This window comes from Petaurus breviceps, unplaced genomic scaffold (assembly GCF_028583685.1).
Source record: "Petaurus breviceps papuanus isolate PSGF00001 unplaced genomic scaffold, PetGlider_PUasm1.0 90779, whole genome shotgun sequence".
Classification (NCBI taxonomy): domain Eukaryota; kingdom Metazoa; phylum Chordata; class Mammalia; order Diprotodontia; family Petauridae; genus Petaurus; species Petaurus breviceps.
Window position 1 is genome coordinate 11,309,984 of NW_027187344.1, and position 22,925 is coordinate 11,332,908.

A 22,925-nucleotide genomic window follows, 5' to 3' on the forward strand; every position below is an offset into this window, starting at 1 on the left:
AAAAAAAAAAAAAAAAAGCTTGCCTCTAACTACCCTCTCCCCCAATGTGCCCTCCCCTCTATCCTCCCCCCTCCTATCCCCTACCTCCCTACTGTCCTGTAGGGTAAGATTCCCAATTGAGTGTGTATGTTATTCCCTCAGGCCAAATTCAATGAGAATCAGGTTGTCCCATTCCCTTTTACCTTCCTGCTCTTCCCCTCCCTTGTAACAGTTTTCTCTTAAATGTTTGTGACTTATAAAAACTTAAACTCTCCCCATCAAAGTGCTTTGCACAAAAACGTTTGATTAAGGAATGAATGAAGAATATTCACAAAACAACATCCTGGGTCTCAATTTCCATCTCTATAAAATGAAGGAATTCAATCTGAACTCTGAGGTTGCTTCCATCCTCAACATTGTCCAATTTCATGATTTAGCAAATTAGATGTCCTGACAGTGCCCCGCTCCTTCCTAGGTCCTGAAGTGTCCGATCAAACAATTCTCCTTCCGGGACCCCACTTGCCAGTCACAAGAGATAGCTAACCAGCTGGTCTTAAGCAGTACCTTCTATGGATGCGGTATGAATGTGAAGAAAGGTGTCATTTTGAACAATGAGGTGAGTTGAGGCTTGAGCCTCAGGGAACCAATCACCCCATCCTAGAGCAATGGATCTGCCATTTCTGCCAAAGCTGCCAATTCCAGGCTGTTCTAGTTCTTGAGGGCTTTTAACTGGCCTTCAAGTTACCTCTTCAAGACTCGAGAGTTCCCTTACATTTTGGAATTCCTAGACTGGATGAGTGACTGTCCCTGGCTTTCCACTAACTCACTCTATGACCATGGTTGGGTAGTTAACTGGCCCTACCTCACCAGCTCTCAGTTTTTCTTTCTGTAAAATGAAGGAATTGAATTAGACTCTCTTCAAGCTCCTGGTCAAATCTGACATTCTGTGTTCTAGTTCTTGATTTCTGTTCCCCTAGGTGGCTGTAACCTTGACCTCCAGCTCTGCTCCAATTCAGGTAAGCAGGAACTCTCTTCCCTTTCCTCCTTCCCGCACTAGATTCCTATGTTTTAATCCATATTCTCTGGCCTAAAACTTGGCATTCCTCAGTTCCCTCACTGACTGCCAAAGATGGGGGGAAGGGGAGGGGGGTATGACTGACCTCTCCTGCCCAGCAGTACATACTGAGTCAGCAGAGTCTGGTATAACTGTGTTCTGGGGTAGGTGGGGGTTCCTTGTCTCTAACTTGTGTAACCATGGTCATATCATTTCTTAGGATATTTCCATGTCTGTAGAAAAAGATAATTCATTTACACAATGGTCCATTACATTTCTTGGCATAGGGTGGAACAACCCCAACTAAGACATAAAACACCCTCCTAACCAATGTTTCCATCACCTTGAATGAATTTGTCACACATGGGATCTCTCTGATCTCCCTCCTGGACTAACTGAGAACCATGTGCCTGCCTCCCTATTCTTTACAGATAGAGGTTAACTGTCTTAACACCAGTGCCTTCTCTGTCCGCATGGAAGCCTACAACAGCCAGCAATTCCTTCGAACCTCCAACACCATTGAGCTGGGCCAGCGGGTCTATGTGCAGGTACCAGTCTTCCTGCCTCCACCACCCCTGTCTAAGTCCTCAGGAGTGCCACTCACCCAAGAGACAGAATGAAAGGGGAAAGTCCCAGGGTCCACATCCCAGTCATTGTCCTGCCCCCCCCCCCAGGCTGGTCTTGGACCAAGGGCTCCTCCCTTCTTGTTCTGAGTCATTCTTTCCACAGGTGACAGTGACCCCATCAATTGAAGAGCTCTCTGTGTACCTGGAAAGCTGCTCCCTGGACCTGGGGCCAGAGGCTGATCCTGTGGAACTAATCCATGATCAGATGGTCAGGAGTCCTCGAGTGAAACTCTTAATAGCCGACTCCAACCCGATGCAATTCAGTTTCCTTCTCCGGGGTCACATGGTGCCCACACCAATGGCCGCCACATTTACCTGTAATGTAGGACTGGTCCTCCAGGACAAGCACGAGGTAAGATGGAGGCTCTGGGGTCCTCTGGGAAATTCAGTTCAGCAAATATACATTAGGAAGTGTAAAAAAAAAAAAAAGAGATCTTGTGGTAGCTGTTATTTGGCTAGCTGTAGTCAGCACCTAGCAATACAGTGAACACCATGTATAGTGTTTAGAGATAGCCCGTGGCACATTTGATAGTGCTGGATTTCAGGAAAACCTGAATTCAAATCCTCCTTCAAATGCTTTCCAGTTATGTGACTCTGAGCAAGCCTCTTAACTGATCTCAGCCTTCCTCTGTAAAATAGGGATAATAGTAACACTTACCCCACAGGGTTGTTGTGAGCATCAAATGAGATAAAATACATAACATGCATTGCAAACCCTAATTGTCGTTTCAATCATGTCTGACTCTCCATGACCCCATTTAGGATTTTCTTGACAGAGATACTAGAGTGGTAGCATTTCTTTCTCCAGCTCATTTTACAGAAAAGAAAATGAAGCAGAGTTAAGTGACTTGACCAGGGTCTCTCAGCTAGGAAGTGTCTGTGGCCAGATTTAAACTCAGGAAGAAGAGAAATGCTACATAAAATGCTAGCAATATTATTTATTATCCAACATCAACACAGACAGCTATATTTCACAATATCACATGATAACTGCTTTAAGTTTCAAAGCTGTAGAAACTTACTATGTGCCAGATGCCATGGGGGTAGAAAAGTATGTAAGACATAGTCCCTTCCCTCTAGGAGTCTGCCATCTAATTGGAGAGATAGAATACACACAAAGGTGACTAATGTAAACACAAGGCTGGATGGGGAAATTGTGAGTTTTGTGGTATGTCCAGCAACTGCTCTGGAGGTTAGGGGATATTGCTGTGAACCAGGGTTCTTCCTCAATAGAGCAGAGGAGAATCCTGGAAAGAAGCAGAAGAAGGAGATCTGAGAGGGAGGGAGGGAAGAGAGAGAGAGAGAGACAAAGAGAGAGAGACAGAGAAAGAGAGAGAGACAGAAAGAGAGACAGAGAGAGACAGAGAGACAGAGAGAGACAGAGACAGAGAGAGACAGAGAAAGAGACACAGAGAGACAGAGACAGAGAGATACAGAGAGACACAAAGAGAGAGAGAGAGAGAGAGAGAGAGAGACAGCCACCCCATATGTCCACGTCTTTCAGAGGTGGCATGAATTGAAACTTGAAGAATGGGGTAGTGTTGAGCTGTGTGGAGGGAAGTGAGGGGGCTAGCTAAGATACCAAGCTACAAATGCTATCCTTTCTTCCCACACCCTAGACCAAGACTATTGTTAAGACCTCTATGAAGTTAAACATCAGCAGTCCCATACCAACAAGTGAGTAAAATTTTGGCTTCTTCTCCATCCCTCATCCCTCCAGGAATTAAGAGAGGGGTAGAGGGTTTCTGAGGCTGAGATCTGGGCTCCCTCAACTGGAAATCCAGACCGGTAGCATGTGGGGAAGGTGACATTGGCCCAGGACTGTGTCTGGGAGCTGTGGGGCTCATGAAAGAACAGAAGGGAGGAGAAACTCAAAGATAAGCCCTGAGAAGAGAAGCTGGAGTGGAGCCTAAGTGCCCCAGGCCCATCAGATTGAAGAAGACCAGAGAACTAATCATAACATGTCAGGGCTGGAGGCAAGCTCAGATCATCTATCTTGCCCTGTGTTTTTACTTGTTAGTGTTGCTAAGCAGGGAAAATATCTCTTCCCTTGAGATGGTCACAGCCTTGCCTTTTGGTTTTACCTCTGAGCTATTCTGTATAGGAGACTCTCCTGGGAACAGGGCAGAAGGGGATGGAAGGACCAGTTGGACTGGCAAGTAACTCTTCTTGGCCTGGTTGGCTTCCTACAGAAGAGGGCTCCAGAGAGTCGTTGCTACCCTGGGGAGTGTGGCTCGGTTTCCTTCCTTTCTGGAACGTGCCTGGGACACATCTCTCCCCTTCCTAGTAGCCCCCAGAATGGATGACTCTCCCCCCTTCCTTCCCCCATGACTTCCGGGCTCTGTTTGCTTACCTCCCTAAAGACCCCTGTCCCCAGTGAGCAGGAAGAGTCGCTGACCCTGGGGTCAGTGCTGATCCTCCCCCTCTCCCTCCTCCCCTCCCCTTTAAGTCCAGAGCCAACATTCCCTAGAAAGGACCCAGGTGTCCAGGAAAGAGAGGAGGGGCCTTTGCTATCTTAAGGGCTTTTGCTTCTTCAGAAGAGCTAGGAGACTTGGTCACACTTTTTAGAGAGCTCCCCAAGCACTGTTGGGGAGAAAGGTTGGTTCCCAGTTTTAAGAAAAATAGAGAGAAAGAAACCAGAAGTGCCACAAAATGTGAAAATCACAATAGAGCTCTATGGTTAAACTTTGGGTGAATATTCAGCAAACTTGGTCAGGGAGGAACAACTTCCACCATAGGGACTGAGCATAACCCAAGGACAGCTGATGACTACATTAGGTGGGCCCTGGCAAGACAACCACAAAACCTGACCTTGTGGAGTGTCAACTTCTTATGGTTAACCTCGGATACATCACACACATACCCCAACTTCCCAGTGCCCATGATGTTAAGACTGAGGGAATAGGTTCTCCTTATGGAAAATGATGGGGGGCCCAGAACTAGAATATGATGTCAGAAAAAAATTATCACTGACATGAAAAACCCTCAGGGATCAGGTCTAGACAATGTCCAGAGACATTGTTCCTTGAAGGAAACAAGGCCTGTGGATATCTGGCTATAAAGGAGGCACACAAAAGGCCTGGATTGTTTAAAGGATCAGAGGCAAGAAGGCGAGACTTAAGGATCTTTGGGGACCTGTTATTGATCACTCCCAGTGACTCAAAACCTGACAGACCGAGACACCATTGGTGAAAAACTGTTAGGGCAGGAGAGTTAAGACAGGTTGGCGCTGTCTAGACACCAGGAAATGCCCAGCCTGGGATACTGATGGTCACCACTCTGGGCAATGGGGTTGGGTCTGACCTGCCCAAGGCTTTGTTTGGGATTCAGAAGGACCTGAAGGGTTAATGAGACATTGGAGGTCCTGCAGAATGGCATGGAACCTCCTTTTGACCTGCCACTTCTTATGCCCTGCTATCCTAAGGCCTAGGCATGCCTGCTGTCCTGGGAATCACATTTGGAGCCTTCATCATTGGAGCCCTGCTCACTGCTGCCCTCTGGTACATCTACTCCCATACCCGTGAGTACCCTTCTCCCTCTTGGCCAGCATCCCCTCCCTTTCCCAAAAGAGATGGGTGAGCCCTAGGTCTTCAAACTAGGTATTTAGAACCCAAGCTTTGCTAGGAATCCTAATGTTCAAGTTTTCTCCTCCTTCTGGCTAATCAGGGAGCTCCCTAAGGGAGGGTGGGGGATCAGTTATCTCACTCTCCCATGGAGACCAGTCCAGGGGTTATTAGGATGGGAGGGGGAGGCTGGGAGAGAAGTCAGTAGGCTTGGAACTCATTGCAAGAGGTGGGGTGGCTTATCACCACTCTAACCATTGACCTCCACCCAGGTCCTCCAGGCAAGAGGCAGCCAGTGATGGCCACAGCACCAGCCTCCGAGAGCAGCAGCACCAACCACAGCATTGGCAGCACTCAGAGCACGCCCTGCTCTACCAGCAGCATGGCATAGCCCACCCTGACTCACCCCCACTGGCCCAGACTGTACCATCTTCAGCCTGAGAAGGCTCACTTGGCACCCTCTGCCTGGACCACGTCTTCAGATTCCAGGAACCGTGCCTGTCTTTTTCTGTACTCTGGACTTTAGAAGAGTCAGCCTGGGCCCAGCCTCTTTGGACCAAAGATGGTTGATGGGTGTGGGGATGGAGGTTAGGGACAGGGTGTCATCAGGAGCCTGACACCTTCAGAGACAAACCACAAACGGCCTACACACACCCAAGGGCAGAAATGGGTGTTGGCAGTGCCTTCAGGAGAAACTGGCACAGCTGATAAGGAGGAGCCTGGGCCCCAGACTCTTACACTTTCGGTGAATGGTTGTGTCCACCCAAACCCCAGCCCTAAAGACAATCCTTTCCCAGAGCTCGATGAGTCACAGCTTCAGGTCATGGACAGAACCTCTCTCTCCTCCTCTAACTCAAGAGGGGACCCATCTCAAAGCACCTTGAGTTCATCATTGGGAATCCAGGTTCCAACAGACGACCTCTCAACTGGTCATGGAGTTTGGAGGATGAGAGGCATACTTCCTGAGCTATATATATGCCTCACAGTATTTGTTATTGGTTATTGTATAAATGTATGTTATTTTAATATTGGTCCAGAGTTTTCTGAGCTCTGGAGTTTGCAGATAGAAGGGAATGAGTGAAATTTTATACCCAGAAATCAGCCTGCCTACTTCACAATGGCCCCTGGAGTGTTTAAGGGATTGGGAGGGGGGGGGGGGGGGGGAGAGAAGATCTGAGCTGAATTCTCACTTTCCAGTGGGTCATTCACCCAACTGATCCTGTAGCTATGTGGCATAGGCTTGGGCCTGTTCTCCTTTCTTCCCCATTTGGATTTGTCCCGAGGCATTCCCTAGCCTACAGCTCTCCCCTCCCTCCCCAACATGTTCCCTCTGCCACCAGCCAAGGCCTTAAGCACCACCACCTCCCCCTCCCCAGGCTGCTGCAGCCACAAGACAATTCACCCATGGGCCCCAGCACCCACCTGCCCCAGGCCCTGCAGGAGGAACACAGCTCAGGAGTGGGGGCTGCACCCCAGGCTAGCCAAAGGGACTTCTGGCCAGCAGTGGTCTCCATTCTAAATATGCCAGCAAGAAAAACGACCTTGGGACCAGTCTTTGCTGCTCGAAATCTTGGCTGGAAAGGCCACAGGTGATGTGATGGAGACGCAGGATAATGGGTGAGCTTCCCCTCAGGCCAAGGGATGATTGAATCCCCAAGCCATGTGACCCCACCCTCTGCTGTCACTGTGGCCATGCCACAGTGGAAGATAACTTACAGGAAGGCAACAGCTTTCAGCTGCGTGCATACATACAGAGCCCTAAATCACCCTCCTCACTTGAAAGATGTGGCCACTTTACCCTTATGAATCCCTTCGCTCCCAGCAACCTAGGGAAGGTCAGCACCATCATCTCCCCTCCTCAGTGGGGAAGACTGAACAAAGTCTAGTGGCTTGTCTCATACATGGCTTGTAACGTGGTGGAACCAGAATTTGAACCCATGCTCTTCTCACTCCACATCATAACTGCAGTTAGCATTTATCCAGCGCTTTAAACGTTTGCAGAGAAATTTACAAATGGTGTCTCATTTGATCTCATCAGGAACCTGGGAGGTGGGTGCTCTTACTCTCACTTTACAGAAATGAGACAAGCAGGGAGATCAAGTGTCTTGCCCAGAGTCGATCAGCTATCATAAAGTGCCTGAAGGAGGATCTGAACTCAGGTCTTCTCAATTCCACCTCCAGCATTCTTTCCACTCAACCACCTAGCTGCCTGGAAAGAATATCCAGTGTTTTTTCTCCAAGAGTAAAGGGTAGGGGAGGTAAAGTTGAACTGCTCCCAGACTTCCAAGAGTATTTCTTCACAAGGATACCAGGACCCAGTTAGATCTTTCACCCAGAACTCAGTAAAATTCTGGAGCATATTTGATTTAAATTGGACTGCACATTCTGGTTCCCTTGTGTCCAGGGTGGACCAGAAAGGAAGCTGGCTTGGGGGATAGAGGAATGTGGGGAGCTGGAAAGGAATGTATTGTGTGTATCTGGTCTCAGCATTTTCTAGAGGGGCAACTGAGGTCTCAAGTGGGGAAGTGAGTTATCCAAAGGGAACACAGCTCATTAGAACTGGGATTCAAAATCCAGGCTTTCCCTAAGCTACATTACATGGATCTCAACCTTTTTGTTTGTGCGGTCAGAGAAGCTTGAGGCATTAAGTCTCTTGGGAAAAAAACGTTTTTTAATTAAAAAAGCTTTAACTCACTACCATCTTGTATTTCATGACTCCGCTCCACCCCCTTCTTAGGACCAAACCCCACCCAGGGTCAGGGCCCTCTGTTTTCCCAGAACCCTCTGGGAGGAGGAAATCTATCAAGCAGCAGGGCCCTGGGCCTCCAGCCAGCCTGCTCACACAATGCACTGGGCCCAGGCCAGGAAGGCCTCCGGCTCCACAGCTTCCGGGCTCCCGAGGACACCCAGGCGGGGGTTGGGGGTGTCAGAGTCTGGGTGCTCTCTAGGGCAGCACTGAGGGGTGGGGGAAGGGTTTTAACAGCAGCAGTGGAAGGGGGTACGCCTCCTCCCAATTTCCAGTGACAGGATAACTGAGGCACAGAGTGGGTTGCCTCAAGGGGACTTGCACAAGTCAGCACAGTTTGTTGGTAGAAGGATGAGTTGGCCTGAGACCCAGGAATCCTGATCCAGTCTTACTCTGGTGAGATGAGCTGTGCCCATTTGAGACTCGAGAAAGAGCTCGGGGCTCAGCCTGGCCACCCCTGACCTCCCAGAAAGAGGAATCCAACACACACACAGCTCCCTTCTAAGGGAGGTAACCCAAGAGGAGGCCTTCTTTCACCCCACTCTCACCTCCCCACTCCACAAGCATCTTCTTCAAAGCAGGATGCCTGAAGGGCACAGAAAGTTCAGAAGCAGAAGGAAAAAGGCACCTGTTGGATATGGAGGAGTTTGGGGAAGATGGGGGAAGAGAAGAGGAATGGAAATGAAAAGGCCACAGGCAGAGGGAACTGTTCCCTCCAGGAATGAGCTCCAGTCCCATTACTGTGACAGTGTGGGATCGAGAAGCCTTAAGACACCACCCACCAGGTGAAGACTGCCAGTGACCAGAACCTGGATGGAGGAGGCTTCCTTGAGGAGGACAGCCCCACTGCTGGCTACAGGGTGGGAGTGAAGCCCCCAGGGAGGGCTGGGGGGCTGAAAATGGGGGTCCCGGCCCTGGCTGATCCATTGCAGGGCATGGGAGATGCAGCTGAAGACAAGGGAGTTAGCATTGAGAGGCCGGGGAGCTGGGGGAACCAGGAGAAGAGGCCCATGCAGGGGTCCACTGCTGGGTTCTGGGGCCTGGGCCAACCAGGGGTCCACGCCTGTCTTCTCTTCTGCCAGCCGGTTCCACTGTTTCTGGTTTTCCAGACATCGTGTCAGCATGTGGTCCAAGGTGACTGTAAAGTTCTGCTGGTCTAAGGGATGAGGGAGACAGGACAGTAGGATGAGACTTCATCACCACCACAGCCAGGGGGAATAGGACAAAATGTACAGACGGGGAGAAGGCTGAGGGTCACAGGGGAAAGGTCATCCAAGTTCAACTGAGGCAGCACAGTACAACAAAAAGAGTCCTGGACTAGGGATCAAAACATTTGGGTTCTAGGCCTGGCTCTGGCACTAAACTGGCTGTGACCTTGGGTAAACCCCTGGATTTCAATTCCCACATGTAGCATGAGATGAGTGGAACTGGACGGTGTCTCTAGCCCCTTCCTGTTTTTCTCACACCCTTGACTGTTAAGAATGAAAGAGGGAGAAGCCCCTCTTTAGATGCCCCAGACTGCCCTCCTCTTTCCCTGGCTGGAGTTTGGGATGATGAGCCCACTCTTGGGGGATGGGCTTTTTACAAATGAAAGGGGAGGGGGCACAGGGGATAAGAAGAACACTCCTCTCTCCAGTCTTTGCATTTCAGTCGCCCTCAGAGGCACTGACTGCAGGTCCAGCACAGAACAGTGCTGTCCAGAGGGTAGATGGGATTCCTGGGGCGGGGCTGAGTGTAAAGCTACTCCAGCTGGATTTGGTGGGGGCACATGACCATCTCAGAGGGCTCCTGTGGAACTAGGGCCATCCCCATCCCCACCCCCCAACCCTCGCCCCGCTCTCACCTGCATTCCCCACAGGGGACACTTCAGTCAGGTTGGGGCAGAAGACAGCATAGTCAAACTGGCATGGCTGAAAGATCCATGGGAAGGAAGAGTGCTATCAGGCAGAGGAATAGTGCCTGTGCCACCCAGAGCCCCCAGCCTAAAACTTAGGAATCAGAGACCTGGGTTCTGAGTGAGGCTCTGCTGCTGACTAGCTGTGTGACCTTGGGCAAGTCTGCTCCTCTCTCCTGGCTTCAGCTTCCCCAGTTAGGCCATGTGAGAACTGGATGAAAGGGCAAACCCTGATGGTCTCCTTACAGTGGTAATGTTCTGGGGTTCTGAGAGGCAGGCTCCCAGCTTGGGAAACGGCCCCACCTGGTGGGCCATGAGAAAACTGCAGAGCCTCCAGCATTGGGGCTCCAAGCAGCCCCCTGCCAGCCCCTTCAGAGGGGACCTTACCTGCAGCAGTTTGAGCAGAGCCGCTGTGTCCCGTTCTCCAGTGGCATTGAAGAGCAAAACCCGAACCGCGGGGCCACTGTGGGTAAGAAATCCAATTCAACTGCATCCACTGACCATCCATTAAAGCCCCTCCTGTGTGCCCCGTGGTAGGCAGTAGATAAAAAAAAAAACCACCTCTCCCTGCCCTAAAGGGCTAGTAGCTGGTAAAGTCAGAACAAAGTGCTTTCTAGGAACATTTGAGGAGAGAGGGGGAATGAGACAGACTACAGGAGTGGGAGAATATAATAGGGGGACAGATAATTTCAGCTGCTAAGCTCAGGGAGGATTCCATGCAGGAAGGCAGCACTTCAGCTGTGCCTTAAAAGAAGAGGAGTTAACAGAAATGAAACATAATATGACTTCCAGGCATGGAAGGAAAAGGAAACTCCTCCCCAGTTCTTAAGATGGGCACCCAGTGACTCATCATACCACTGGCCTGTGGGATCAGAACCCCAATACCTCAGAGCAGCTAGCTGGGGTGGTGGACAGGGCCAAGCCCAGAGTCAGGAAGACCAGAGCTAAAATCTGACCTCACATTTACTGTGTGTGAGACCCTGGGCAAGTCACTTAATATGTCTGCCTATTTCCTTAAATGTAATATTAAGATAATAACAGCACCTACCTCTCAGGGTTATTGGAGAGAATAACTGTAAAGTGCTTAGACAATTCCTGGCACCCAGCGAATGCTACATACATGTTGCTATAGATATACAGAGAACAGGACAGCAACATCGCTGGGGACAAGCCAAGAGTCTCACCAGCATAATCTCCCCATCTTCCCTGAATAACCTTGCCCCTCATCCCCACACTCTGATAAAAGAACTCACTTGTTCAGCTTCTCCTGGCTGAGCACCGCTCGGCGGAACCACCGCACCCCGGCCTGAATGCTGCTGGTGGTGTGTGCCCCATCCAAGTACCAGGTGAGGGCCCCTCGTCTCAACATCTGTGTGCGGCCCAGCCATTCTGTGTCCTGCAGCCCTGGAACAAAGTGGTGGGACAGGGAATTCAATTGTCAAGGGCAATCTGTTCCATGAAGGCTGCCATGATCTCCCCCCAGGCTGGAAATGCTCTCTCCATCCTTGGAACCCCAAACATGCATAGCTCTTCATGAGACCACAGGAGGAAAGGGCCTCGATGGAATGTAGTCCAAACTCCTTTTTACGTGAAGTTAACTGAGGCTCAGAAAGGCTAAATGATTTGTCCATAGAATAAGTTGAGGCAGAATTAGAACCCAGCTCCTCTGAAGTTACACTGCATTTGTTTTGTACACATTTATGTACATCCTGTCGCCCTTCCCCCACAGCTGCCTCCTCTCCACTAAAGGTAAGCTCCTGGAGGCCCTGGGCCTATGTTGTTTGTTGTTGTTGGTGTTTTCACACTTTTTGGAGGGCAACTGGGGTTAAGTGACTTGCCCAAGGTCACACAGCTAGTAATTGTTAAGTGTCTGGGGTGGGATTTGAACTCAGGTCCTCCTGCCTCCAGGGCCGGTACTCTATTCAGTGTGCTACCTAGCCTCCCAGCCAGGGCCTATTTTGATTATTGTAATTATATTCCTAGAATCTAGCAGTGTCTGATACATAGTTTAATAAATGGTTATTGACTGATTGAATTTAGAAACAAGAACTGAAGAATAAAAATTGGTCAGTATCTATCTTGCAGGAATAAAGGTACTAGAGTGACCAGTCCTGATTTATTTAGGCACAAATCTCAACAATGTAGAAAAGGTCAGTTCATTAGGCCTCTACAGGGGACCCAGTTTGACAAAAGTCTCTCCCTTTACTTAAACTCTACATTCACCAAGTAATTCACCCCAGAGCTGCAATTTGGTCTCATGGAAAAGTCTCTAACCATCTAAAAGATGGCTACTAGATGCAGGTGCCCTCTATTGGTTCTTGTGCCAGATACAGGTGAAAAAAGTGCCATTCTAGTCTATCAGTAAATTCCCCGTGAGCAGGGCTGATAGGAGTCTGCTGCCCAGAGCTCAATCACCCTGGGGTGAGCGGACACCACTGAACCTGCCATAATGGGCATTGGCTCCCCGAGACTTGAGGTGACCCCATACAAGGGGCAGGTGAATGTCCCATGAGGCACAACCCAACCAGCGGCTGCTGTCCCTCACTAGAATCATCATCTTAACAGCAACCATAAGAAGGCAAAAAACACTGCACCACAAGAAACAATGTATCCAAAAACATATGAACTGGGTAAGAGCTGAACAAGCTGTGGCATATGAAAGCAACAGACTATTACAGCAACGTAGGAAATGATGACTACAGGGAATTCTGAGAAATGTGAGAAGACTTCTAAGAACAGATGTGGAGGACAGAGAGCAGAATCAACCATGTCTAGAATTCTCTAATGTAACGGAAAATTACCCTGAAAAAAGTATTATTCTGAGCTCAGAATAAATGTGATGACTAATTTAACTGTGGAAGACAAATGAAACATGCTTCCTATTTTTTAGCAAAGAGGTGGGTATGGGTGTTGAGTGGTACAGTGCTATCAGACACTGCTTCTATGTGCATCGATTCTGTTTTAATTGTTTTTCTTTGTTGTAAGGGAGTTCTACAGAGGGGGGATACTGGGAAAGGACTGTGGAAAGAACAAACTAATTACATTTTTTTAACATTGGCAAAAATACTGCAGTAAACATATCTATAAGGACCAACCTGGCACACACTTTTGAGAAATAGATGCATTCCCAGGTAAAGGATTTCCAGAGACAGAAGGTCTCAAAGGAACACAAATTTTTATAGGCATTCAAACTGTTCAAACTCTCTAATAATCTAAGAAAAGCAGATTTTAACAAATATTTTGGTTGAACAATGCTAGGATTTATTTAAATGCCTGGCATTTAAAAGCCCTTCACAATCTGGCTCCTGCCTACATTTCCTTATTTATTTCACATCAGCCTCAACTTCCTGTAGTCTCTTTGATAGTCAAGCTGGGCTGTCTGCTGTTCCCTGACCTCAACATTCTATCTCCCACCTGGGTGCCTCTCCACAGGCTGTCTCCCGTGCCCGGAATGCACTCCCTCCCTTTCCACCTCTCTGCCTCTTAGAATCTTTAATTGCCTTCAAGTCTCAACTCACATGTGCCAACTTTTAGGAGCCTCTAGTTGGTTCCCCCCCTTTCAAAGTGCATCCATTCATTTGCACCTGTGCAGAATCTCCCCCCAGCAGAAAGGAGGCTACCTGAGGGCAGAGGCTGTGCTTCACTGCCTTGTTATCCCTAGTATCTTGGTGCAAACTTAATAAAATGCTTGTTGAAATGAGGAAGTTATACCCCCTTATGCCCATTAAATTGCCAAAAATGGTCAAAATGACACAATTCCATGTTTTCAGGACTGTGCAGAAGCAGCCACTCTTACACCATTGGTAAAGCTGTGAAATGGCTCTAGGTCTTTGGAGAAGACAATCTAGCAATGTAAGGTTGGTCATCAAACTGATGGTGGTGGTACTCTTAAGCCAGGGATCCCACTATTAGGGCTATACCCTAAGGATGTGAGGGGAGGGAAGAGACCTCTTTGTACAAAAATATTTCTTTTTTTTTTAAAGCAATTAGGGTTAAGAAACTTGCTCAAGGTTACTCGGCCAGTTATTTCTGGGTGTGGTGCTAAGTATCTGAGCCCAGATTTGATCCCCCAGGTCATCCCAACACTGGGGCCGGTGCTCTTACTCGATGAGCCACCTGGCCGCCCCTACAAAAATGTTTCTAATGGCTTTTCTGATCATTGCAAATAACTAGAAAATAGCCTCCATTTCCAAGAAGTGAAAATGGCTGAACAAATTGGTCATATATCAATGCAATTTATCATTCCATTAGGAATAACAAATATGTAGAAAACAGGAAGAAATATGCCAAGAGTTACGTGAAGAGATGCAGAGAATGAAAGTATAAACAGAATATATTCACTGACCTTGACTGTTAAAGAGAAAATAGCAACAAAATCTGACAAGTAGATGTGCAAAAAAAAAAAGCAGAAAGGAACAAGAAAAAGGAGCATTTTTGTTAATGTTGTTTTGATGAGCTAAATAGTTGATGGTTTTAGTAGGATTTGATTGTTCTGTGGATAATTTAATAAACTTATTTTCTGTAAAAGACATGTAACATTTGAAAATGAGGTAAGAGCTCTATGGCCATCTCTAACTCAAAATCTATCATCCTATGGCATTATCCTTATTCCTCAAGGCTGTTCCTGTCTAGCTGACAGAAGCCAAAGCTCATGGGCAAGACAAGTCTAGAGAACCACGAAGGGCCACAGCACATGATACTAAGTATGGTAAGTGAATCAGAGGGTGCATGGAGTACACGGAAGTGGGGGCAAGTCAGGGAAGGTTTTAGGAAAGAGCCTGAATTGAGCTGGGCTGAACAGAAATTAGAAAAATGGAGGGAATTAAGGAGGAATCTAGGTGAAAGTGGAAAGGAGATTAAAAGCAGTCAGACCACAAGTGGGGATGGGTATAAGCCAGGGAGAAAACTGGATGGCTACCAACAGGTTCGAGTCCAGACCAGTTTGCCTGAGCACAGGACTGTTTATGGAGAGGGTTTAATTGACAAATATTTATTATGCATCTTCTATGAGGCAAACATTGTACTAGGCACAAGGGACAAAGCCAACAAAAACAGTCTTTGCTCTAAGGGATTTACATCCCAAAGGGGGAAACAGCATTTATATATTAGAGGAATTTATAAAACACATACAAAGCAGGCACAAGGTAACCTCGGCTGAGAAAGCACTAGCAGCAGGGGTAGAGCAGGAAAGGGGCCCTGTAACAGGTGGCACCCGACCTGAGAACTGAGGGAAGCCAGGGACGGCAGCCCAGGGATGAAGCCCTGTGAGAAGAGGCCAATTAGCTGGCCCTGTGGAAAGAGCACTGTAGTTGGAGTCTGGAAGACTCAAATTCAAATCTGGTCCCAATCGCTTACTAGATGTGTGACCCTGGGGAAGTCATTTAACCCCTGCCTGCCTCAGTTTCCTCATATGTCAAGTGGGGAAGAATAATGGCCATTACTTCCTGAAGCTATTGTGAGGACTAAATGAGGTATCTGTAAAAAGTGCCTGGTACAGGGCTGACACAGTAGGTGCTTATTAAAGCATTCCTTCCTTTCTTCCTTCTTTCCTTCATTAAGGGCAGTTAGGAGGCACAATGGGTAGAGAGCTGGACTTGGGAGTCCAACCTGAGTTCAAATCTAGCCTCAGACACTTAGTGGCTGTGATTCCACACAAGTCATTTAACCTCAGTTTCCTTAACAGCAAAATGGAGATAACAATACCTAAGCACTGGACAAACCTCAGATAGCACTCCCCAATGTCAGCTGTTCATATGACTGACTGTCAAGGCCGCCAGTGTGGCTGGAACAGAGAGTCTATGGAGTATAACATATAAGGAGGCTGAAAAAGCAGGGTGAGGACAGGATGGGAAAGGGAGGTGTTGGGACTGGATGGATCCTGAGTCCCTTCCCCTTCAGACATCCAATGGGAACCTTCCCCAGTTACAGGGGATGTCAGGGTACTCACCCTGCTTCATGGACAGGGTGGGATAGAATACCGGAGCCAGGGGCAAGGTCATCTGGGAGGTCAGCCTTGTTGCCTTCAGCTCCCCAATACCTGTATGGAAAAGGCAGCAAAGTTAAGACCCCCATGCCCACTGCCTGCCTCACTCTCCAGCATCAGGGGAAGCCTGTTAAAAAATAGGAAAGAGCCAAGTAGTACATAGAGCTGACTCCCTGATGGCTTTCCTCATTCTCTCCTAGCCTCACACCCCCAGATTCACAGGGAGAGTGGCCCTTTATATACGGGCCACTGATCCTCCTAGGCCTTGAGATACCCAGATTCCCCCAGCACTCCTGGCCTGGTGAGGATGGATAACTCACTTCCCTTTAAATCAATTGAGTTAGGAGTTTATACTCTACTTGGTAATTAAAGAAAGAAACAAATAGTTACAAAGCTAGATAGAAGCAGTGTTGCAGTCTCCGGTCCTTCAACAAACCTAGCGGAATTATGTGCCTAGGCCACTCCTCCCTCTCACATTTTTTTTTCCGTTTCCCTCTCACATTCTTACACCCATTTCCATACTGTCCTCTCTGTCTCAATTCTTACCTCAAGGGTGATGAGGGGCAGAAAGTCTTTAGGCAAGGCAGCACCTATAACCACCTACTGACAATCACTAATGCTACAGAGAAGATTTCTGCTCAGGCTGGACTCTGAGGTTTCTCCGAGCCATTCTAATTGCCAACTGATTGGTTCCCTGGTACCTCAAAGACCTTTGGCACCAGACATCAAATAAAGTGGGTGTTTCAGTGAATACGTATTAGACTGAATCCAGTAGGTGGCCAGACCCAGCAAGAAAGGGGCACTACCACATGAGACCATTTCTGGACACCGCCTTACCCTTGTGGCCCTGTTGTTGGAGCCAGCACCGGGCCAGCTGCAGAGCCAGGGCAGCATTGCCCCGCTGGTGATCACCTGCCAACCCCAGGTGCAGGGGCTGCGCTTCTTCCTCAAAGGCCTCCAGTGGGGGGCACAGGTACAGTGGACACTGCAAGGCAGAGGCAAGCAAAGGCTTATGGGGGATGTGAAATTCAAGGTGCCCTCCTGCTTCCTCTTTCCCTTGGCAAATCCTAGCCAGCGCCTCTATCTCCACTTTCCAATCCCATTTGTTCTATGGAAGATGCTCCATTGGAAAGGACACAGATGTGAGAGCCCGGTGACCTGGCTTCAAGTCCCAGCTCTGTCCCTGCAGTGCTTTGGAACCTTGGTCAAGACCCTTTGATTGGGTCTCTCGTTCCCCATTTGCAAAATGAAGGGGTCAGACTAGATGACCCCAAGGTCTCTTCCAGCACTAAAAACAAAGCTGGGGCTTTTCCTGATCTTATCAGGCTGCTGCTCTAAAGGACTTTAGAGATTAGTAAAAGCTGACATTTACTACATGCTGCCTTCTGAGAGTCTGATACTTAAATCTGGCTCTTAGAGCTGAGGGGACCCTCCCAAAGATCAACTGGTCCAGGCCTGACTTTAGGCAGGTCAAGTAGCCTCACCCTCATACAGATGGAGGAAAGCAAGGCTAACAAAGGCAAAACAGCTTTCTCAAAGTCATACTGTTAGACAGTAACAGAAGCAGCCCTAAGATGCAGGTGTCCTGGTCCAGTCCATGCTGCTTCCAGGGACAGAGGGTGCATGGCTCAGAGGCACTGTCTGAATGCAGATGAAGATGGGAGGTTAGGATCAGGCAGGGCTTGGGAAGCAGGACAGGGTGGCTCATATCCCTTGATGGACTGTCAGACCGAGACAACAGGGCAGATAAGACATGCTCTGGAGGGGATCTTAATGGTGTACATGGTCCTGGGAGGTAACAAAGTTCCCTCCCTGCCAAAATGCAAAGGCACAGTTACTCACCATGAGCTTTCGGGCTTGGTCCTTCAGTACCTCCAGAGGGGAGTCTGGCTGGGACACAGTGAAAGCTGGGACTCCAGGCTAAAGAAAAAGGGGATTGTAAGGGAAGGAAGTAGCCAGGACTAAGCCTGGAGTCCTCTCTCTAGCCCCCTCTCTACCCTCCCATAGCCCAGGCCTCTCAGGACCATTGTATAACATCCTTTGTAGATAATTCATTTTTTCCAGCTTACCTTCCACCCTACATTTCCAGTTTTAGCTTATATTTCTACTGCCCATGTACCCAAGCTCCAGGACAAACTGGTCTATTCTCTGTTCCCCAAAAGGCAATGTTGGCTCTCCCTAACCTGTGTGTGCCTTTGCTCACACCATGTCTATGAATGCAATAACCCTCTCTCTTCTTCACTTGTCATACCTGCCCAACTCAATCCATCTCCTCCATGAAGCCTCCCTTGAATTCCCTGGTTGATACCCATCTTCTTCCTCAAACCTCACACAATAATGGGCTCAGAATCTGACATACTTGTCATCTCAAATGACAATCCTCACATGAAGCCTTTCCTGATCCAAAATTATCTTGTATTTACTATGCGTCTATTTCATATATCTTATCTCCCCCAATAGAAGAAAAGCTCCTTGAGGGCAGGGACTGTTTGATTTCTGTCTTTGAATTCCCAGTTCCTGGCACACAGCATGGGCTTAATAAATGCTTAATTGTTATAACGTATAATACTGCATGATAGTTAGTGCTTATGCCTTATCCTTTAAACTAGACTTAAGCCCCTTGAGGGCAGAACTGTATCTTTTCTAAACTGTGCAGCTTTCTGTTGCTGGAGTAGTGAACTGGTCCAACCATTCTGGAGAACAACTGGGAACTATGGCCAAAGGGCTAGAAAACTCTGCATATCCTTTGTCTCAGCAATGCCATTACTAGGTCAATATCCCAAAGACATCAAAGAAAAAGGAAAAGAACCTACATGTACAAAAAACAGCAGCTCTTTTTGTGGTGGCGAAGAATTAGAAACTGAAAGATGCCCATCAACTGGAGAATAGCTAAAACAAAGTATATATGGTGTGTGTGTGTGTGTATATATATGGTGGAATGCTATTGTGTTGCAAGAAATGATGAAGGGGATGGTTTCAGAAAAACCTAAGGTGAATCAAATGAACTGATGCAAAGTGAAGCAAGCAGAACCAGGAAAATACTGTATACAATTAACAGAAATTTTGTAACAATGATCAACTGTGAGAGACTTATTACCTTAAAGATGCCCCCTTTCTGCCATGCAATCTTTTCAATAGTGTCACCCAGGATGTTGACATGGTCTATGCCCAGAGATGATATCCCACAGACCACTGGCTTCCTGGGAAAAGGGTCAGGGATAAGCGAGAAAGGTCAATTTTGGCCCCACATCCCTCTGTGGAACTCCCAGAGGGTCTGGGGAAGGTGCTTCTGCTTACCTACCTCCTTCATTAATCCCTCTCTACCTGTTGTGGGTAACCAGTGGACTGGGATCTCTATCCCTCCACCCCTACTCCATTACCTGGGGCTAGAACCAGGGGCTTCTCACCTGACAATGTTGGTACAGTCATAAGCACCACCAATGCCCACCTCCACCACTGCTAGGTCCACCTGGAAGCAGCCAAAACATCAAATGTCAGTCCTGGGATGAGTTTGCTAACATTTTGTAAAAGTGGCTAAGAACATATCCCCTCTCCTCCAACCCTCCCACCCTGGCTGACACTCAGGAGCAGGCAAACCGTGGCACACTATAGTCCTGAGGCTGCCAGCCTTGGAGAAGCTACTGGTCAATAATGCCCAAGACATCACAGAAGGGGATGATTAAGCTCTGGGGCTAGGGAGGTAGAGTTTGGGATAACAGGTAGAGACAGACATCCTAGAGAATCATACCTTCTCTTGGAGGAACACGTGGAAGGCCATGATGGTAAGGAAGCGGAAGTAGGGGGGCATGCTGACACAACTACCATCCTAAGGGCAGAGAAGGAAGATCAGGAGAGGGGGAAAAAAAAGCCAGGAGATGAGAGGCATCATGGAATAGCAGAAAGAACTCTGGACTAAGAGTCAGGAGAACTGAGTTCTAATCCCACTTCTGTCACTAACTTGCTATGCTGACCTTGAGCAACCATAACCTCTTGGGTCTCAGTTTTCCCATCTGCAAAATGATGAGGTTGAACGATATGGTCTCTAAGTCCCTTTCAAGGATACAATTCCAGGGCCCACCCTTACCCCTGCTGACCCTAGAGGTGGAGGCTGAGACCCAGAGAAGGCCAGAGACCAACTTCTCCCTCCAATCCTGCTCTGAGTCTCCCCTACCTTAGTCTCCTCTAGCCGATTGTAGAGCCGCCAGAAGTATTTGGTGAAGAGCTCGGGGCTGATGGGTTCACCATTGATACGTATTCGCTCCCGAACCTGCACCAGATGAGGAGAGCTAAGAGGACAGAGAGACCTTTGTGATATACACTCCAGCACCTAGAGCCTCCTCTGTTTCTGTCCTGGGAAAAGCTGGGGGTCTCCTCCTGCCTTCAACCTACCTGTAGAATCCAGTTTTCAGGCCATAGCCACGGAGAATACGTTCTGTAAAGGCACAAGTGGAGCCCTGGAGAGACACAGAGAGAAGGATGAGGGCTCAGCTCCCGCCAAGCTGGGGCCCTAACCATGGCCACCTCTGACATACAGAGCCCACACCTCCCTGATCTTACCTTCCCTTTGGTCCCAGTCACGTGGATGATCTTCAGTTGATCTAAGTCCTCTATCTGAAACAGAGAGAGAAACCAGCTCAGCAGGAGAGACACCATGCTCCAGATTTCACCCCTGTCAGTGCTCTGCTTCTGAATAATGATGGCACCTGTGATGGGATGCGTGGGGCAAGGGAAGTCTCCTATCTCTACTTACCTGCAGCCCACTTCGAACTAAATAATGCTTCATGGCTTCTAGCTGGACCTGTGGGTCTCCCCGTTCTCGCTTGATCTGCTCTAGGAAGCCAGCATTGGTTTGAAGGGTGTTAAGGGTCCGCACAGCATCCTAAGAGCCACAGAGAGTTAGAATTGGACAGGCATTGGATATCGAGAGGAAGAAATGTCAACAGCTTAGAAATCACCCTCCCTCTGCAACCATTTCTTTTTACAGATGAGAAGACTGAGCCTGGCAGAAGGGAAATCATAGGACCATAGATTTAGAGCTAAAGCTGGTTCTACCCCCTCACTGTACAGATGGGGAAACTGAGTCTCAGAGTTAAAAATGACTTGCTCAACGTCACACAGGTAGTAAATATCAGAAGAGGGATTTGAGCCCATATCCAGGCCATCTTCATGACTTAAGGTGATGAGATTCAGAGCTAGGCCTAAGACCCCAGGTTTTCTGAATGCTGGTACAAATCTCATTCCACTATGTTTGCTGACCTCAGGCTAACCAGTACCAACCACTGTTCCCAACAGTTAATAATACTTTCTTTAACCTGTCACAGATGGGTGAGAGAATGAAGCCTGGGGCTCTCCAACCTAGTTCTACAAGAACACTCAAAGAGAAAAGGAACAAGTCAGTCTAATGGCATGTTATCCCTCTAGCCATAACAAAGGCTTCTGAGTCACCAGAATGCTCAAAAGCCTGGTCTCTTCCACTATTTGCATTTGCCCTACATCCAACCAGATTTAAAGGGGAAGAGGGAGCCTGTGCACTAAAGTCTCTGCTTGCGGGCAACTGGTCCTACCCACCCTCACCCTGCCCTGGCCAGTACCAAACCAATGGGATGTACCATTGTACTGGTGTTTGGGGGCTGGAAGCCCAGGGCTCCAGAAAAAGTTAGAGATCATCTGATTAGATAATGCCTTTATTGTACAAAGAAGGAAATGAGGGCAGGGAAGTCTGGTCTACTCAGAAGTCAGAAGTTGGTTAATAAGAAGAGAAGGAGGCCTCAGGGCTATTATTCTGGTCACTCCAGCTGTCAAAGGTAGCAGCCACTCCAACAAACTAAAAGGTAGTTTGCCTGAGCAGAAGGAAACACTACTAAATGTTTCATCTGAAAGTTATATTGTTTTTCCAAAAGGAATGAGTTTTGTCAAAGCTACCTGAGGTCAGAGGAATGTATAGGAAGGCAAATGGAATCATAAATTTCGGGTCACTTAATGAAAAGGTGCTGGCCTATGATGGCTATTTATACACCCCTCTCACCCCAAGATCCAATGTCTCTCCAAGGCATTCACAAGACCTCCCTGCTGCCAGCTATGTGGCCTGGCAGGTATCAAGCAGAGTTTCCCCTCTGGCAAATACCAGGTGCTCTACTCTGGGCAGTCACAGGACCCTTGGCAAAGCCAATGGGTGCAAAGTTGGGGTCTGGGCATCCTGTTACCCCAGCAACCAAGCCAGAAAGAGCAGAGACAAAGGGGACACCACCCAGAGAAGCTGGCAAAGTCCCTCCTTGCCAAGCCTATGGTGCCAGCCTGGGCTGTAGGGTCCCTTGATCCAAAGCTTGGACTCCTGAGTTCCCCACATTCCTGTATCCCCCAACTCTTGGCCCCACCAGAAACCTGGGGGCCCCCAATCCCGCTAAATTCCAGAGTGCCCCCAATTCCTGACCCCTCCAGACTCCTGAGCGCTCCAAACCCTGACCCCATTAAATTCCTGGGCGCTCCACCCCATATCCGATTCCACCAGACACGCAGGGCGCCCACACTCCTTGAACCTACTTGACTCCAACCCCGGACCCCACCCAGTCTGCAGGGCCCTCTGCTCTTTGCAACCCCGGGTATCCCGGAATTGCTAGTGCTGCGTGGCCTCAGCCGCCGCTGTCCACGTGTCCGTCCCTGACCGGGCTCACGTTGACCGCCCCGGTACCTGGTACTCCATCCCGGGCTCCTGCGGCACCGGTCGTGCACTCAGCCCCCGCCTCGCCGGCCCGCTCCCGAGCGGGGGCCCCGCCGCGAGCCGCAGCGCCGCGTGCAGAGCTCGGCAACGGGCCCAAGACATCCCGCCAAGGAAGCCAAACCCAGGTTCCAGCTGCCGCCGCTCGTCTCCGCGGCCCCGCCTCTGACCCACGTGGGGCCTGCACCTCCCCTACGACGACGTACACACGATGCTCACCAATCCTCGACTTGGAGGACTTCTCTTTTCCACCAATGGTGGAAAGGTCCCTCCAGTGGCCATCTTTGTTCAGGGCGGAAGCTAACGGGACTTAGGGGCTTTGGGAGGCGGTGCGAGAAGCCAGTGACGCCATGTTTGTAGGATTC

General features: G+C 48.8%; 2 protein-coding genes across 2 annotated transcripts in view; one reads left to right on the forward strand and one right to left on the reverse strand.

Annotated features, from left to right (window-relative positions):
- The window catches only part of ENG (endoglin), a 41,024-nt gene extending 33,107 nt beyond the window's left edge, over nucleotides 1-7,917 (forward strand). Inside the window, exons 9-15 of the mRNA XM_069069544.1 lie at nucleotides 455-595; nucleotides 957-995; nucleotides 1,465-1,581; nucleotides 1,763-2,011; nucleotides 3,279-3,336; nucleotides 5,084-5,179; nucleotides 5,495-7,917. Coding sequence (XP_068925645.1) covers nucleotides 455-595; nucleotides 957-995; nucleotides 1,465-1,581; nucleotides 1,763-2,011; nucleotides 3,279-3,336; nucleotides 5,084-5,179; nucleotides 5,495-5,613 — 819 coding nt within the window. The 3' untranslated portion in view covers nucleotides 5,614-7,917. The remainder of the gene's footprint in view (nucleotides 1-454; nucleotides 596-956; nucleotides 996-1,464; nucleotides 1,582-1,762; nucleotides 2,012-3,278; nucleotides 3,337-5,083; nucleotides 5,180-5,494) is intronic.
- Nucleotides 7,872-22,713, reverse strand: FPGS (folylpolyglutamate synthase). Its single transcript, XM_069069545.1, has 15 exons — nucleotides 22,534-22,713; nucleotides 20,596-20,724; nucleotides 20,403-20,456; nucleotides 20,235-20,299; nucleotides 20,017-20,131; nucleotides 19,594-19,671; nucleotides 19,253-19,314; nucleotides 18,943-19,045; nucleotides 17,688-17,765; nucleotides 16,683-16,830; nucleotides 15,810-15,899; nucleotides 11,116-11,266; nucleotides 10,250-10,325; nucleotides 9,812-9,878; nucleotides 7,872-9,124 (listed from the first exon to the last, which is right to left on the reverse strand). Exons 1-15 carry the CDS (start codon nucleotides 22,663-22,665, stop codon nucleotides 8,706-8,708), a joined length of 1,767 nt encoding a protein of 588 aa, XP_068925646.1. The 5' UTR covers nucleotides 22,666-22,713; the 3' UTR covers nucleotides 7,872-8,705.
- Between the last annotated feature and the right edge of the window lie 212 nt (nucleotides 22,714-22,925).